This window comes from Brassica oleracea, chromosome C9 (genome assembly GCF_000695525.1).
Source record: "Brassica oleracea var. oleracea cultivar TO1000 chromosome C9, BOL, whole genome shotgun sequence".
Lineage (NCBI taxonomy): Eukaryota > Viridiplantae > Streptophyta > Magnoliopsida > Brassicales > Brassicaceae > Brassica > Brassica oleracea.
Window position 1 is genome coordinate 18,235,066 of NC_027756.1, and position 18,681 is coordinate 18,253,746.

An 18,681-nucleotide genomic window follows, 5' to 3' on the forward strand; every position below is an offset into this window, starting at 1 on the left:
AGTCGTCGGAATATACCGACGAGTACAGGTCGTCAGAATATACTGACCAATTAGTGTCGTCGGAATATTCCGACGAACCTACTTGTCGCTATATTCTGACGACTCTAATTCGTCAGTATATTATGACGACCTAATTCGTCGGAATATAGTGTTTCCGATGAATTCTGTTCTCGGAATATGTTATCGGAGTGTCGTCGGAAGTTCGTCAGAATGTGGTTTATCGGTATTCGTCAGAAAGTCGTCGGAAACTCTGACGAAATTCCGACGAATTTTTTTTTCCGACGAAATGATACCCACGACCACTGTTGTCAGAAATTCGTCAGTATCCGCCTATTCCGACGAACTTCTGACGATTTTGTCAGCCGCCTGTTTTCTTGTAGTGCTTCTATAATGGCTGAGAAAGTGGAAGAGTCTTTGTGCCTCGAGATGAAACTCTGAGAAATAGCATGATAATCTCCTTTTCAACAACCATCATGAGTTAGTCCATTAACACTTTACGTTTTTTCTTTTATATTTCTTAAATTTGTGGAGACAGCCCTGATGTCTTCTGATTTGGTTTTGGTTTTGTAGGTTCAAAGCCTAGAATTTCTCCAGTGTTCAATATCTAACAAGGAAGACAATTAGATTCTTTAAAAATATGATTGGGTAAATGGCTGTAGAGTGTACATGTAATGCCTACATTATTGAATATATGTAACATGTACTACTCAATGTACGGACGTGTGGAGAAATGTGATTGAGTTTTGATTTGAACTGGAGATCCATTCATCCATTGTTAACAAGTGTGGTGGAGTGTAACAGGTACTACTAAATGTACAGACATGTGGAGAAACTAGCACAAGAGATTAGGAAAGGTGCTGCTTCTGTTGATATGGTGTCGTTGCCAAACTATGGCAGGTCAGTCATTACTCTCTTACTGGCTTTTCTATGGAGCATATCTGACAATCTAGGCTACAATGAGACACATAAACTGATAATGAAATCATTGAAACAGAATAGGTGTCGAAGTTAGAAATAAGTTCTTATGTCTGAATGAAAGAGGAAATATATCTCTATATTTTTATTTACTTGTGAATGTCTTTATCTGCCACCATTCTTTAGGCTATGTGATAATCTTTTGAGTAATATAACACTTATCATCTCAGATTCATGTTTTCAGCTATCTTAAATTTAAGTTGCATCCTCTCAAAGAAACAAGAAGACACTCATACAGAAGCATCGAGCTAAGAGTTTGTTCTTGACAGGTACCAGGGACGCTCCAAGAAGATCTGCTCTCTAAAATGAGTGCACCGCCAAAGAGTGATGCTCCTCTTATCACCTCCAACGACCTTGCCGAGGCTGATGCGTTTGTCTTTGGCTTCCCAACAAGGTTCAGTATGATGGCTGCTCAATTCAAGGCATTCTTAGGTGCAACTGGTGGCCTCAGGAGGACTCAACAACTTGCTGGTAAGCCAGCCAGAATATTTTAGAGCACCAGGGTCTCAAGGTGTTGGTCCAGATACCACCGCGTATGTTTCTTTTCCAAACCAACACCTCATTAACTACACTTGCTTCGGTTCTTACGTTTTGTAGTGTTTACTTGTGTTATCATTGAGTTCTAACACAATTTGGTTTTGTAATATTTTTTATCAGGAGCCAAAAACTATATCTTTAGAACTAACTCTATTTTTATAAATCTTGATCTTATACTAGTTATTTGTCTGGGCGTTGTTCAAAAAGAAAGATAACTTATTTGTCTAGGCAAGATAATAATGCTATCATACAAATTCGACTAACCCCTTTTCTGAGGCCGACAAAACACCAAGAAAATACAAAACCAAATATCGCCCATATAAGTGTGTAAATACTTTTTCAAACTATTGAAAATATAGCAACCTAATCAAAAATCAAAATCGAAAATTCCATACACTGTTTAGATTCACGCATTTAAATTGAACTCAAAATTTTATTAGGTTTCTCACAAAGTTATGTGAATGGTTCCTATATTTTTGAACTGAAATCAAAAACCAGAACCGAACTAGAACCAAACCAAAAATTAAAAAACGTAATTCCGCGCTTTTAAGCGCGGGTACTATCCTAGTCTATTCTATTAAAAGAGAAGTCATAACTTCTCTTTCATGTGTGATTTTTTAAAAAATGACCTACTTACTAGAGTTGGTCACATTACATTTTCAATACTTAATAATGGGTATATTAAATAAAAGACAAAATTAAATATACAGATCGACGTGTACTATATATCTAATCTAAATCCAAATGAACTAATATCATCTTCACATATATAACATTGCCTACGAAAAGATATGAAATAATCAAGAGTACTTTTGTTTTTCAGTGAAAGACATATAGCTCTATAACTCCTATGCCAGTTTCTGATATGTAATAAATATGAAGTTCATGTCAAGTTTGGCATTCATTTACGTCTTTCCCATATTATTTGATTATTTCAGTTTTCGTATGTGTCAAGTTTGGCATTCATATACGTATTTCCCATGATATTCTTATTTGATTGCAAGCTCTGAAAATATATTAATAATTTACAGAACACATGCATTTGGAGAAGATGAAGTTAGTGCACTGTTTACGTCGTTAACAATTTGAGAATATCTACATTCAGTTGCAACAAAAGTATCTACATCTATTCTATTTAAATTCAAATGAATTAAAGATTATTAACTTATTCCCTTATAACTAATCAACCGAATATCTACTTTTGGAGAATATATTATTTTCCTGTCTTTACTAAAATATAGGATATCCTACATATTTATTTTAAAGCTTGGAGATGAAGCTCACATATTTATTGTTGTCGTGACCTTTTAAAATGTTTTCCTATATTTTCGAAACAGAATCACGGTAAATACTATACTATCTTAAAAAAAAATAATAATATATTCTATTAAAAAAGAAAATAGAAGTCACAATGTTAATTCATGTGTGATTTTTAAGCTGGACTTATCCTAGAAAAATAAATTAGTCAAATATTAGAAGTGTTATAACCAAACAAGATATAAAATAAATTACAACATATATAAATGAAAGCATATAAAAACCAAAAAAATGAAAAATTTGTTTTTTTATCAGCACACATATATATATATTAATATATACAAATCATAGAAATTGTATGATTTGGAAATAAATAAACTTTAAAATGGTAAGTTTAGAAATAATAAATATTCAAAAAAACAAATGATTTATCTAACATACCACTTTAGTTCTTAACATTAATAACACATGTTGTCAACAAATTTATTTTACAAAAAATTAAAACAAATCATAATTATCAAACATAAAAAGTAAAGATAACACCAGCACGGTTGTGCGGGTTGAGATCTAGTTTAAATTATATATAATGGTTGATATATAAGTTTTTTGTTGTTACCTTATATAAAAAATCTTGCCAAAAAAATAAACACTTATACAAAGAAATTATAAATGTCATCATCAAGTGTTGCCATGTCATAATTCTCTTAAGCCATCTAATCTTTTTTAGTGAAAAAAATGTGGTGATGACATATGTCCAAATCATTTTATAAATACTGTATACACTAGTGATTCGCCCGTCATGTAGACATAATTATCTTACTAATATTTATTAATTAATATAGGGTCGACGATCTGTTTTCCCACGAAAACTATTATATAGCATCAGATCTCCACCGAACTATGACCTCGTGCCAGATCTCCCTGAATTTAAAGTTACAGACTTATTTCTCCACAAATTAATAGTTTGAAATTCAATTGCCCATAATATATGGTTTAATCGGTTTAATGTTAATTAACAATTTTTAAACCAGCTAAACCAAATAAAAACCCAGTTTTTATCTAAAAGAAATGATTTATCAGCAAAAAAAAAATTAAACAAAAATTGATTCCCAAACAAAAAAAAAGATTCATCATCGATCATTTGTCCCCGGTCATGGGATTGTAGCCATTGTTAATCTTCTGGTAAGTAAAGGAATCTCTTTCACGCTTTAGAGCTTGAAAACTTCACTCCTTCCGCCATCAGATCCAACAGAATAAACGGATGCGGCGGCCCAGAAACACCATCTTAAACAGATGAGCACTTCCCTCTTGCGAAGATGGTGAAGGAGAAGCTAAACAGAGGTTGTTGCTCAGCCCAAATGGTAATCCTCTTCCTTCTGTGGACATTCTCTCATCCACCAACGCCATTGTCTGGTTGCTCATCACAGCCGTTAAAGCTGTAGTCGCTGCCGCGGAAACTCCAACTCCCATGGCTTTGGGTCCATTGACAATCTAACTTCTCCCTTCTTCTTCCCCGAGGCAAACCGGAGCAACAATTATTAAAACTGACAACTCTGAAACCAGTAATTTCCAAATTCAGGCAAGCAAAGGTTGATTCTAGCTCATCTTAAATCACTCTCATTCACACAAAAATCAGTGAAGCATTGTTAAAGAGAGTAGCGAAGATTACTTGGGAAAGGATATGTAAGCTTCATTGAGATAGAAAAGAATGGATCTTTTTTTGTTTGGGAATCAATTTTTTTTTGTTGATGAATCCTATCTTGAGATAGAAATTGGGATTTTATTTGGTTTAGTTGGTTTAAAAATGGTTAATTAACATTAAACCGATTAAACCATAGATTATGGGCAAATAAGTTTTGAACTATTGATTCATGGAGAAATAAGTTTACAATTTTAAATTTGGAGAAATCTGGCACGAGATAATAGTTTGGTGGGGATCTGATGCTATATAATAGTTCTCGTGGGAAAATAAGTCGTTGACCCATTAATATATTATTAATTTAAAGACTAACAAAATAATTTACTGTCATTCACTTACAAAAATCAATAACAAATTTAACATAAAACTATTTTTATATGATCCAGTCTTTCACATTGTAAAAATCTCTTTATATACAATTTTGATTGTGTTTTTATTTCTAAATTTTAATTTTTTTATTAATCATCAAGATCATCAATTATGTTTATCAAAACATAGCTAATATATAAACTTATAATTATCAAGACTATTTAATTATTTTTAATTCAGAATTCAATTTTAACTCGATATTATATATTCAGAAATTTATCTAATGAAAAGTAATACTAGTTTGGATAATAATACAATAGACATGAATTCTTTTTGCCAAAGACCGTTTTTCTTTCTTTTGAATTTTTTTTATTATAATTATCTCATGTTTAATGGGTAATTATATAAATAAAATTTAATTATTCATTAAAAGTAACATCGTATTTAGCCAGTCTAACTTTTACTGTGAGAGCTTTATTGCGAAAAATCAATTCCTAAATAATAGTTTAAATGGGATATGGGATTATTCAAGATTGTCTGAAATAAAAGAAGAAAGAAGCATTGTTCCATTTATTTATTCGAGTTTATTGTATGATGATACTTATTTAAATAGTATTATATATCATCAGCTTAGCTTCAGCAAAGAAGGGGGATGCTTTGTTCGTGTCTAAACAAGTTCTCTGGATCAGATTTTGTTTTAATCTTCACCAATCTGTTGAAATTGTCCTTGAAGTACTTTGCTCCCCAGACTTGAGCTTGTTTGAGGCTTGTCTTTGAGTTGTTGCTGTTCTGTCCCAGGTCTAGATCTCTGTAGTTCACATATGCTCGTCATGGGTTACTTGAGACATAAGGCGTCATGTAACTGTACAACTCTCTGATCCATTTGATACGCATGTCTGGTCTCTTCTCGGTGTCTGACCAGCTCCTGTAATACAAAATCATGAAGCTGGTTCCGCTTCTATGCGGAAACGGGATCTCAGATTCAGGGATTTTATCCATCATTCCACCGTATGGAGTCCATATCATTACTGCAGCTTCTTCTTCAAGAATCTTCTTGATCATCCCTTTAAGACCTAAAACAGGAATCGGTTCTTTAGCGAAGTCTGATTTGGCTTTTAAGTAAACTTCTCCAAGAGGTGACTTTGCTTGAAGCAAAACCTCAGGAGGAGGAGGAGTGCTTCTCGAGAATCCAGAGTTGTAAATAACGGATTCGATCCAGCTCATTTCTAGACAATCCTCCTTAGTTAGCCCTAGTTCTGGAAAATCCTTGTGCATGACCTCCATCAAGTTGCCTTTATCGCCAAGAAACTTATCTTCAACTAGCTTGTCCGCAACTTGTTGCCACTTTGAAAGAATCTTGAATCCTGCGTCTTGGTCTAGTGTTTTGGTGACCCTGAAGACAGTTAGGGTTTGAGGAACAGGAACAAGCTTGATCTTCCTTGAAAAAATTATCCCGAAACTCCCTCCTGCGCCTCCTCTAATCGCCCAAAACATATCCTCTCCCATCGAGGTTCTGTCTAGTAACTTGCCGTTAGCATCAACTATCTTTGCGTCTAGAACATTATCAGCAGCAAGACCATACTTTCTCATCAAGGAACCGTATGCACCGCCTGTTATATGCCCACCAATGCCTAAGTTCGGGTATATACCAGCAGGGCATCCATGAATCTTGCTCTTCTCTGAAATTCTACAGTTAACAAGCCAAAGATCCTATAGTCAAATATTGTTTACTCTTGTGTGTGATTGTTTGGTTGCGTTTTGTCATTGCATATTGTGAAGTCAAACATAAGATTTTTTAAGTATCTAGAAAACGTTAAAATAACTCGTTCAAAAAAACGTTAAATTAACATAATTCAACCTATGTTTTAGTTTATATATTTTTTACTCTATTTTCTAGTTTTGTTTTTAAAATTCAGATCTGAAATCAAACCTTTAGTTTATCAATGTAATATCGAAATAGAACATGATTTTAGCTTTCTCAAAAGATGAGAAAAAAAAACATGATTTTAGGTGTACAAGATTTTGATGATATTATTAACCAATAATCAATAATCCAAAGTTTTGAGTAAGACAAGTAGTAGATAAACCTTTTTCGGTAATTCAGGAATATAATATTTGCATAGCAAATTTTTCATAATATATAAACGCAAACACATAAATAAATTCAGTAACAAAAAAACAAAAAAAAATTTGTGTTTAAAACAAAACGAGACTTACCTGTAGTAAAGCTCACCGACTGTAGCACCAGCTTGAACCCAAACACTATTGTCTTCAATATCAACATTAATCTGTCTCAGTTTCGACAGATCAATAATTATAAACGGTGTTTCTATATGTGAAACATAGGACAAGCCTTCAAAATCGTGACCGCCGCTTCTAACACGGAGATGAATTCCCAGTTTCTTGGAACATATGATGGAAGCTTGGACGTGAGACTCATGAACCGGTTTGACTATGAAATCTGGTTTAGGCATTGATGTGGTCAAGTATCGTTGATTTTGAGCCGTCGAGTTAAGGACTTCAATGAACATCGAGGCGTTCCTATCAGGAGTGAAGAATGTTTTGTCCAGTGGAAAATCGACATTTGTGTTTTGGTGGAGACAATTGATGAAGATATCTTGTAAGGAGTTTGAAGAAGTTGATGCTACTGTGTAGAAAGAAAAATATATAGGGCTAAAAACGATATATAAGAAACTGCAGGGGCTTATTTTGAAACTCTCATCCCTGCAACTAAAAGCAGAATCTGCGAGAACAAGATGGAAATGGATGTATGTTGCGAGTGTTCTTTTGTCAGTGAAGAAACTTATATAAGAGATTGTGATCAAATTGTGTGATTTATTTTTATCAAAAAAAAATTGGCCGTCTCAAAAAAATTAATGGCCGTGGACTAGTGATGTCAAACAGGTCATCCTGTCCCGTCCCGTCCCGTCCCGTCCCGTACCGCGGCGGGATCGTCATCTCGCGGGTTCAGGCCGGCCCGTCCCGCGTGGGCTGCAGTCTCCAAAAGGCCGTCCCAATCCCGTACCGCCGATGTCCACAGTCCCTTACAAGCCGTCCCGCGGGCTGAACGTAAAAGGAGTGCATAAGGATGTCTCTCGACACTGCATGCTGCTCCACTATGTGAAGATACGTAAAGACATGAATCTATTATTGGAGCTCAAAACAAAATTTTACATATATTGTTATTGTTCTTGATTTTTTTTTGGTTTTTGAAGTTCATGAAGTTCATCAACGTACATCTTAAACGCCGTAATTCAGATACACTCACTTGTAGAATGAGAATTGATATCAACAGCATGTTAAAGATGAAAAGCTAAGTCCCAACCAAAGTAAATTTCATAGGAACACCAAATGATCCAAATAAGTACTCAAAACAAAACCAAGCACCTTAAACAAAAAATCTTAAATTGTAATTGAAGCAAAACACCAAATCAAAATAACATTTCAAACTTGCGATCTACTCATCTTCACCTTCCCCATCAACAATGGACTCAAATGATGGTAAATTCTCTTCTTCACCATCACCATCGACTTCTTCATCTGAAAATATCAGAAATTTTATTTACTTAGGATAAAGGATAATGGAACTCTTAATAAAATTAAAATGAGTGTTATTAACCATGTGCATAAGATTTGTATCCCTTGATCCAATTCCTAGTGCATATGAGAGCTTGCACATTTTTTGGGAGTAGACGGCTTCTATATTTATTCAGAACTCACGATGCAATACTGAAAGAGGACTCCGAAGCCACTGTTGTGATTGGAATACTTAGCAGATCACATGCCATTGCAGCCAAGTCACCATACCGATGCGCATTATCTTTCCACCAATCGAGGATGTCCAAACTCTGGAAATTAGTAAAGTCCAAAGGTGGTTCTTCAAGATAAGCTTCTAGAGGTGTCTTTTCACTCACAATGCCACTCGTTTGGCGAAATGCAAAGAAATCCTAAGTTGAAAAAAAATATTAGAGAGGAAAAAAAAAACAGAAGATTAAAAAATGAAAAACACTCACATTATGGTTCATAAACAGCCCCATCGGATGCTTTTTGCGAAGCAGTCTCACGAGGCTCAGTGGAAGGCGAGTTATTCTTGGATTTTTTGTCGTATGACTCAAACAGAATACTCAGCTTCTCACGCAGATTCTTCACCTTTGCATCACGTGTACTCATGTCAAGCTTCCCTAAACAACATTCGACAATAGAAAGCTTAAACCGTGGATCGAAGACTGCTGCCATTGCAAAAACACCACTGACTTCGTCCCAATATTTGTCGAACTTCTCCTTCATCGGTGGCACCATGTATCTGACAATCTCGTCTTGGCTTTCCTCATTTCTCCGAAGCCAATCATGGATCAACCAAACCTGATAGAAAAGCAAGTTTTCAGTCGGGTAATTCGAACCAGACCTCAAGCTTGTGATCACAGCAAAAGGACCCAAAAAATCGCAAATATTGGCTGCTCTAGTCCATTCCTCAGCTGTGGGCGCCGTTTTATAACCCTTCTTATCAAATGCCTCCAACTTAACAAATGCTTTACGGTACTTGATGGCTCTTTCAAGCATATAGTAAGTTGAGTTCCATCTTGTCGGCACGTCCAGTATTAGCCATCCACCTTCTACTACACCGGTAGCATCCACACATTTGTGGAACAGCTGTTCACACGTTTCCGATCCTAAAACATACTTAACACTGTCTCTTACTTTCTGCAAAGAGTCTCCAATAACCTTCAACCCATCTTGCACAATGAGGTTAAGTATGTGAGCTGCACATCTGACATGAAAAAACTCTCCTCCACACAACAAATCATCATTCAAATTCAGCTGCGATTTCACAATATCCTGCATCGAGTCATTACTTGTAGCATTATCTAATGTGATCGAGAACACCTTCTTTTCAATTTCCCACTCTTTCAGTGATTCAAGGAGCTGAACCGCAACATTCATACCAGTATGTGGTGGTGGTAGAGCACAAAACGTCAAGATCTTGCTGTTCAACTTCCAATTCCGATCAATGTAATGTGCTGTCACACACATGTATCCTTCTCGTTTCACTGATGTCCACAAGTCAGATGTGAAGGACACTCGTCCAGGAAGACTCCCTAATTCCCTCTTGAGTGTGTCTCTCTCACTTTCATATAATCGATACACATCTGCTCTCGCTGTGTTTCGACAAATTGTTTGGACATCAGCATTCAAATACGCCCATGTGTCTCTAACTTTTTGATACTCAACGTACGCGTAAGGTAGATCATGCTGGACTATAGTCTTAGCTACCATCTGTCTGAACACAGTATGATCATACTTGCGAGATACTACTTTCCCTTCAGTATTGAGTTGTTGTTGCCTCCCAGTATTCCTTGGATACATTTTACATCTCCCCCAATGCCTTCTCAGCCCACTTGTTCCATGCGAGTGAGAATACCATGCATACTCATCCCTGCAATGATTGCACACAGCTTTCAAATCTCCATTGTGTTTTTCAACCACCGTGAAATCCTTCCACACATCTGATCGTTGCCTATTCTCCATATCATCCAAACCGGCTTCATCCAATCCGGCTTCATCCAAACCGGCTTCATCCTCGTCCAACTCATCTTCTACTAGTTCCTCATCAAAATCTGGTATCTCCTCTTGGATCTTGCTCTTCTTCTTCAGCGACTGAGTACTCGGTCCTTTGTTTTTCCGCGACTGAGTAGACGACCCCCGAGGCACTGGCTTTCTCCTCCCTCCACAAATCACATATTTCAGAGGAACATTCTTCTTCTGACTACTGGCCTGTTCGGAAGAGCCACTACCTCCATCCAGAGTGGATTGGTACATGGGTTTCTGCGAGGCTGTTCCAAAGCTGGTTTTTCTATGAGGCTTCCTCGGTTGGGTTGTTGGAGTTATTTCAACATCAACATCCTCTTCTGAATCGACCAGACTTAACAGCTTTCTTTTGCGACCTTGCTTGTTTCCCTCATCACCACCATCACGCTGATCATCGTTCTCATCAATTGCCGCAAGTCTTGCCATGACATGTTGAGTCTCAAAGTCCGTTGTATCTGGTGGAACGTGGTTAGTATCCAAAGTGAACTGCTCTTCTGAGTCGCTTCTTGATCCCATGGTCTCTCAGGTATCGGTTGGTTTAGAAAATTCTATTTTAAGCTAAGTTACGGCTCCCTTAACCTAAGCTACGTGTGTTAGTGGTTTTAGGGTTTTTAAAATATTTTAAATTTTTAATTAAGTTAAAAATTGATAATTTAAATTTTATACTAGCTTGAGGACAAGCTAGTAATCTACGTAAACATTCACATAAACATTCACAAATTTTTATTAGCTTGAGGACAAGCAGCGTATACAAGCATCTAACAACAGATCATGAGATCAACATCAAACAGAAAGTTCTCATATCAATAAAGCTAGTTCTAAGCAAGACAATGAGCTCTCATATCAATACAGTGGTTCTTAAGCAAGACAGTGAGTTAACCTATCTAAACAGGGAGTCCTATCTAACCAGTGAGTTCTCCTATCAATGCTTATTAGTTATACGGAAGACTGCGACTAACCTGAGGTCATAAAGCTGGTCATAGCAATGGTAGGCTGACGTGCTGATGCCTCCTTGGTCACGATCACTCCACGAGCTCGAGGCAACACATATTCAAACGCGTGACACAGACAAAAAGAAAAAACATATCAGAGAGTTTACATGAGACTATAATGCAAACAAGTGAAACAAGTCGCTACACTACTGAACAGAAGACAGTAAGAAAATACTCTTGTCTTAACTTTGCAGTGAATCTACACGCATAGCTTAAGAACATTCACCCTTAAAATCTTCAGAATGATTTTTCATAAGCTACGCAGCGAAGATTCACCGAACTAGTCAACACAAGACAATAGACATCTAGCTCTCCTATCAATGATTACTAGTTATGCATAAGAGACTGACTAACCTGAGGTACTGAAGCTGTTAGGGAATGAAAAGCTGTTTGGATGAACCAGTCGCCTCCTTGTTCTTCATCACTTCATCGCCTCAAAACATTGCACAAAACAAATACAACGTGACAAACAAACATATCAGAGACTGAACACAACTTATTTTTGTTCTATTAGATAGAAGTTTTATCACTAAATAAAAGAAAGGTTACCTCACACAATAAGCATTCTCGATCAACACTGTTGTTACCTAAAACCAAAGCTACAATGAGTCAAAGACATAACACAAAATATACAAAAATAAACGATGAAACAAAGACACGCTTGTTGTTTTTTTTAATACTAGGATCTAACAGTACGCTTTCAGATCTTGTTGTTCAATTGTTTACATGGATCGCTAACCTAGATAAGACATAACACAAACTATAGATCGCTAAGCTAGATCAAGACCTCGGATCTTGTTGGTCTTCTTATCTAACAACCTGGAAAAAAAAAACAAAGAGTTACAGCAGAGATAATAATTCCAAAAGAACTTCAATTTTTTGTCTGAAATACATAACTCTGTACATGCATGTTCAATCTGAGGAGTTTGGAAGCTCATAGGGAAGAACGGAAGACACATCGAAGAAGAAGAATCTACTTTGTCAGACCCTTGTCGTTTTAGCTCCTCTGCTGCAGACTGCAGTTGGAAGACGAAGTAGTGAGCAGAAGCAGTGTCGGGAGAGCGAACCGCCGTCGTCATCGTCGGAGCTTTGTTTCTTTCCACGGTGGAAGTCGCAACCACACCGCCTTTCACTCTATCTCTCTCACGTTTTTTTCCAGGTGAAGAGCAAATGAAGAGTCTAGAGACTAGGGCTGCGGGACATGGAGAAACCCGCGGATTACTATGGGCTTGCCCGCTTTGGGTCCGGTTCCGCGACAAGCCTCTCCCGCCAGGCCCGCTTTTTTGAGGGACATGAAATCACTGGTCCAAACCCGCCCTAAACCAATCCCTAACGGGCCGGGCCCACGGGCTGGGCCCGCGGGCCAGTACCTAGTTTGACATCTCTACCGTGGACGAAACATAAAATAGAGACTTTTTTTAAAAAAAAGGGAAGATTACGAAAATAACATCAAATTATGTTATAATTACTAGAATAACATACATTTTTTTAAGTACTAGATTATTTTTTATGCCCAGAATGCTATTATTTTCTTTGTTAACAAAAAAAAAATTTACAAAAAAAAATTTACAGAAAATAAATATTTTTGAAATATATAAATAAGTCTACTGTTCAAAATCTGCGACATTTAATGACAGTTTTATTAGTACTTGACAAATTTATTTTTTTCCATAAACTTATTGTGGCAGATTTTATATCATTACAGACTTTCTGAAAAAGTCTACCACACATTATGGTAGATTTAATTTCAATAGCAGATTTGTTTTTAATTGGCAGGTTTTTATAGCAGATTTTTGTCTTTTTTTTTTTTTTGGTAGATTGCAGGAGACATTAGTCCCCCACTTTTTATTCAAACTCAAAACAACTACAAGTAAACATGGCGAGGTCTAGAAACCATGCTCGAGTCCTCCAACAAAATCGGAACAACAACTTCCGGAATAGTCTCAAAATATTGCAAACCAAATGGTAAAGAGAACGCATAGGTCGCTAATCCATCGGCAAGATGATTAGCCTCCCTATACACATGAGAAAACTTGACTAGCCAGTCTCTTGATATGAAGCCATAGCACAAACGTACTATGAACGACAGGGGATGAGAATCATGTATCCCTGTCCTAAGAAAACCCACCACACTCGCCGAATCCACCTCCACCTCCAGCCTTCTAATACCACAATCCCACGCAATGCACAAGCCATAATACACTCCCCACAGTTCCGCCAAGGATGCCGAGCAAATCCCAATGTTCCGCTAAGGATGCTGATTTTTGTCTTTTGAAGGCATCTTTATAATATTTCGAAGACTTTCATAATGGCACGTATATTTTTCTCACATACTTTTTATAATTTGGCAGATTTTCATGTTCAAGAGATCGCAGACTTATATTTTGTTCGTTTATAAACAATAAACTTTCCCAATCAAGTATGCTTTGCTGCAGACTTATAAACTAGCACAACTAACTTTTATGTGATAGCAGACTTTAACATACGTTATGGCAGACTTTGAAGGTGTTATATGTTGTAGCAGTCTTATTTGCGAAAATTGGTTTACTAATTAGATTTAGAGAAATTTTGGGTTACTAATTGAACCAAAAAATCCGACCACTAACCGGAACAGTTATTAAAACCTAGGTTTAGCCGTAGTCAGTTCTTCTTCTCCAAGTTACGATGTCTTCTTTTTGACAATTGATTCTTTTACGTTTATCCCAAGAAATTCGATGATGGATGTTATAGTTGTTTGTGGCCAGTGGTTATTCGAGAATGATAAATGGATGTTTCACGTTGATAGCAAAAGAGGAAGCAAAGTAATTCCAGTGAATGACGACACAAACTTGGAAGATATGATTAACATGGTTTATGAGGACTACGGATTAGATAGAGGCCATGCTAATCTCGAATTGAGTTACATGCTTAGCAGGAAAAGCTTGATGAAGCTAACTCATGACACACCTCCAGTTAAAATTGAGAATTTTTGACGATTTTCCGTCTCCGAAAATCTGACCAAGTTCGTCTATGTGTGGAAGTCTCTCTAAGAAGCAACAAGAAAACGATGAAGACACAGACACTGATGCAAAACCAATCTGATTATAATCATGATGAAGCCACAGACACTGACGGAGAACGATTTGACTATTGCGATGATTCAGATGGTGCTACATCAGATGACGAGGACTTTATAACATACGGATTAACTCCAGTATTAGATATAGAGATGAAGAAGGAGTATAAGCCAAAGATTGGGTCAGCGACAAAAACGAAAAAAGGCTAAGGTAGTCACTCATGTTAGGCAACAACTGGATTCTATAGATATAGTTGTTGGCCAAAGTTTTGATTCCAAGTCTTCATTACAAACACGACTTAAGATCTTGACGATAGTGCAAAAATTCGATTATGATGTCGAGTACTCAATGCTGACTCTTTTAATCGTAAAGTGTTGGATTGGAGGCTGTAGTTGGAAGTTAAGAGCATCACCAACAAGTGCTACTCCTCGCTTTACCGTACGCAGCTATGTTTCTGAGCATACTTGTTCAGTTACAGAACGATCAGCTCGTTGCAGACAAGAAAAACCAGAGATTCTCGGATCTTTATACACTGATTTCATTGGTGGAGTGGAGCCAACCATTTTGCCAAGTCATGTGCGGCAGTCCCTCAACATGTGCTTTGGAATAAAGATTAACTACTGGAAAGCTCACCGGACACTAAAATGTGCAAGAGAATTGGTTAGGGGATCCGCAGAGAGTGGCTACCATGAGTTACCTGAGTATCTGCACATGATTAGAGAAGCCAATCCTGGTACATTCACTCACCTTGTAGTAGATTCTAGTGACAGGTTTAAGGAAAGGGAAATGTCGTGGGGGAAGGAAGTTTTTAAAAAAAAAAAGTTTTTACCTTTTTTTTGCTCAATCAAAGTTTCTAGCTTATCTAGAGTCTTTCATTTTCTGTATAAAGAAGCTATATTATGTTTAAATCTATTTATTGATTGAGTATTTTGGACTTTAACTCACTTTTCATTCTTTCTTTGTTTTTGTATGTTATTCTGGTCATTACTCATAAAATGTGTGTTATTCTAAGTAATTTCCCTATAAAAAATTCTCAGCTTTTTGTATTGCATTTCCTTAAACTGAAGCAAAAAAAATTTGTGGTATTCAAAGAAAAAAAATTAAAAAGATGGGCCTTAACGTTAAACTAGGTTTTGTCAATGGAAAAATTGAGAATGGTGAAGCTTAAAATAAAATTTGGTGTCTTTTTGTATTTAAAATAGGTTTATCATGGACCCTTTTGTTATAATTTCACTAACTAATTAAAAAATTAACAAACTAAAATGGGTTTTTGTAGCTAATAAAATAAAACTAAAACTTTTTTAGACCCATGGATCTATGGCAATTGCCTATATTGCCGTAGCCTAGAGCCGGGACCGGGTGATTATTACAAGATTCAAATTCAAAGGTTATGTCTACATCGACTACGACTATTTTGTCACATGTGTGACAAAAAACAGTAGGTTCAGTAACATCTTAACAACGTGACAATTAAACGACCCTTTTGCATAACTCTGTTAACTTGCGTAGTATAGTTAGAAGGGAAGTTGAAGAAATTAGTATTATTGTGTATACAAAAGAAAATACAGACCTAAGAACAGAATACAAGAAAATGAATGGAGTGGTTCTGAAATGCCCATCCCTGCAGCATACTACTAGAAAAAAGCCAAAAAAACCACAATTAGGCTTCGAGATGGAAATGAATGTCAATTGTTTTTTTTTTTTTTTTGTCAATAAAGAAATTTAAAAAACCACAATTAGGCTTCGAGATGGAAATGAATGTCAATTGTTTTTTTTTTTTTTGTCAATGAAGAAATTTGTTCATATTTAAACTTCATTAAAATTAAATCCACTTAACATTGGTAATTATGTAACAATAGTTCAGATTTAACTTAAGTTTATATTCAAAGATGGTGTGCTCAGGATTGTCAAAAGATGAGGTAGTTAGGTTAAAATGATTTAGTTTCTCACGATATTAAATACATCCTGGGAATTTGCCAAAAATGACATAAAACTTGATTTCAAATGCAAAAGTATATTTCAATTTTAATCAGATGCAAATGTAATTCAAAACACTAGTGAAATTACGACCAGTCCTTTATGACCAAACAAAAAATGAATATACATTTTTACGAATATAACCTCTCGAAATCTTTTGTAGTTTTGTAAGTAAGACTTCTTGGAAATCTTCTCATATAATAGATATTAAAAATAATTTATAAATTTTCTAAGAAAATATTTTGATGGGAGAAAAATTGAAATCATATAATTATAAATATTTGTAAATGATAAAAATTAAGATCTAGTAAAATTGAACTGTTTTCCAACATAGATTAGTGAATGTAGTGTGTCATGGTATTTTTTGATTTAGAGTTTGGTAACATATGTTGTAGTGTGTTTGTATTTTAGGATTAGATTTTGGAAGCTTAACTTTTTTTTTGAAAAGTTAAAATTTATCCTATATGTTTTTAGATTTGTGTATATTAAACACTTTTAAAGTTAATTTTAAGTTTAATGAAATGATTTAGTTAGTTAATTGAGTTTAGGGTTTTTAAACTAGTATATTTAAGTCTTGTGGAAAATAATATATTTAGGGGTTAGAAGTCTTCTTGTATATTTTATGTTAGAATATATAGGAACCGAACCTTAAATTTTACCAAATTACATTAAACCTAACCCTATTATTTACCAGAGATATAAATAGTATTTTTCATTTTTAGTTGATAAAAGCAAGAAACTATAGCCGTTTCTCTTCGAAATCGCCAATTATAATTTTAACATATTTAAAATATTTGTTTAAAGTTATTTTTAATAAATATTCTTTTGAAAATATAGAAAACTAAATTTAGTTAAAATACATTTATATTTAAATTTTGGTTTGTCACAGTTAATATGATTTTATTCGTCAAAGAAAATGAATCAAAATTACACTTCTATACATATACGATCTAATGGAACCAAATCGTTTTAAGTTGTTTTTCTTAACAATGGGTATTCTGTTGTAATTGGAAGGGTTTAGAGACTGAATATTTCGATGTATTATTAATATCAATGGGGGTTCCTTTATATAAAGATTACAAGATAAAGATAAATGGAAAGAGTACATATCCTAATCCAACAGGAAATAGGAAAACTACTAAAACATAGAAAAGGAAAACATCCTAAGTTCTAAGTCGGCCAAGACTAGACGATTTAATACTAAGTCGTCTAAGACTAGCCGACCTAATACTAAGTCGGCCAAGACTAGCCGACCTAATCTCTCTCCCTTGGACGCGGCCGCGGCTGGGCCTGGTCGTGGCTGATGGGTCTTCTCTTCTTGTCTTGGTTAATGGCAATCCACTCAATAATTTATAACACTCCCCCTTGGATGCCATAACCATACAGGATTTGTAGTACGCTTCATGTTGCTTCATTAAAACCTTACCAGAAAAACCCAGTGGGACAAAACCATGATGAAGGAAAAAGAGTACAACACGCACTACTCCCCCTGATGTGAACCTCAGTGTAGGTTCTACATTCTACGCATCTTGGTGCGTGATATTTCCTGTATGTACAGGATGGGAGTAATCGGCCAGTTTCATTACTGAACCGTAATTAGACCACTTTGACTTCTTAGGTCGTTTCTCATGTCATTTGACATTTAGTGTCCCGGTAAAGCATGTGTGCTAAACAATGTGAACCATATTTTTCTCGGGGATCACTATTGGGTCTTTGCAAATCGTGTTTGCATGTGTCCATAATCTAGACGTGATCGTCTACTGCCAACCTCTTTACTTTGGCAATTTATGGTTACCATTCGACCATGTTTCAATCTGGCCGATCCATGTCTGGGTCATAGACCTCGTCTATACATGTCCACTACTTGTCTCATGAGTGTTCAAGATCAATGATGACTGCTGTGAGTTTATAATCTCTTATTATGGCTCTGTGGCCGAAACACTCTCATTGATGTGGACATCGATTTCTTTGCCTTAGGTAATGCTGTATTCATTATTCTTTGCATTCCTATCTTAATGATGATGATGGTGTCTCATGACCTCAGTTGCTGTGGATCATATCACACACTAAGTATATATTATTAGGTCATAGATCTCGGCTCTCACAGGCTTATGGATTACAATGCATTTGTATCCGGTTGATCTTTTGTCTCCACTAGCCCATGATCAAGAAGAAGGGCCAGACGCTTTTTAGTCTTAAAAGCCGGACGTGTCTAGTAGAAGAGCCAGACGTTCTTTGCTGAAGAGTCGGACGCCCTTAGACGGACAGAGTCGGACATCTTTAGTTTGAAGGG

General features: G+C 35.9%; 2 protein-coding genes and 1 pseudogene across 2 annotated transcripts; 1 reads left to right on the plus strand and 2 right to left on the minus strand.

Moving 5' to 3' along the window:
- The first annotated feature begins 811 nt into the window (after window positions 1-811).
- On the plus strand, window positions 812-1,469 carry LOC106314475 (probable NAD(P)H dehydrogenase (quinone) FQR1-like 1). The gene is made up of 3 exons (XM_013752343.1): window positions 812-897; window positions 995-1,007; window positions 1,245-1,469. Exons 1-3 carry the CDS (start codon window positions 812-814, stop codon window positions 1,467-1,469), a joined length of 324 nt encoding a protein of 107 aa, XP_013607797.1.
- A 3,779-nt stretch (window positions 1,470-5,248) lies between these two features.
- On the minus strand, window positions 5,249-7,499 carry LOC106317585 (annotated as a pseudogene).
- A 735-nt stretch (window positions 7,500-8,234) lies between these two features.
- LOC106314476 (zinc finger BED domain-containing protein RICESLEEPER 1-like) lies at window positions 8,235-10,879 on the minus strand. The gene is made up of 3 exons (XM_013752344.1): window positions 8,807-10,879; window positions 8,547-8,724; window positions 8,235-8,317 (listed from the first exon to the last, which is right to left on the minus strand). The coding sequence occupies exons 1-3, from the start codon at window positions 10,877-10,879 to the stop codon at window positions 8,235-8,237; spliced, it is 2,334 nt and encodes a 777-aa protein (XP_013607798.1).
- Window positions 10,880-18,681: the final 7,802 nt, after the last annotated feature.

Excerpts from the sequence above, each read along its gene's own strand:
- LOC106314475 (XM_013752343.1), top strand. The coding sequence starts at position 812 with ATGTACAGACATGTGGAGAAACTAGCACAAGAGATTAGGAAAGGTGCT.
- LOC106314476 (XM_013752344.1), bottom strand. The coding sequence starts at position 10,879 with ATGGGATCAAGAAGCGACTCAGAAGAGCAGTTCACTTTGGATACTAAC. Across the intron at positions 8,725-8,806 it reads AAAAAGCATCCGATGGGGCT|GATTTCTTTGCATTTCGCCA; the intron begins GTTTATGAACCA and ends TTTTCAACTTAG. Across the intron at positions 8,318-8,546 it reads AATGGCATGTGATCTGCTAA|ATGAAGAAGTCGATGGTGAT; the intron begins GTATTCCAATCA and ends TGATATTTTCAG.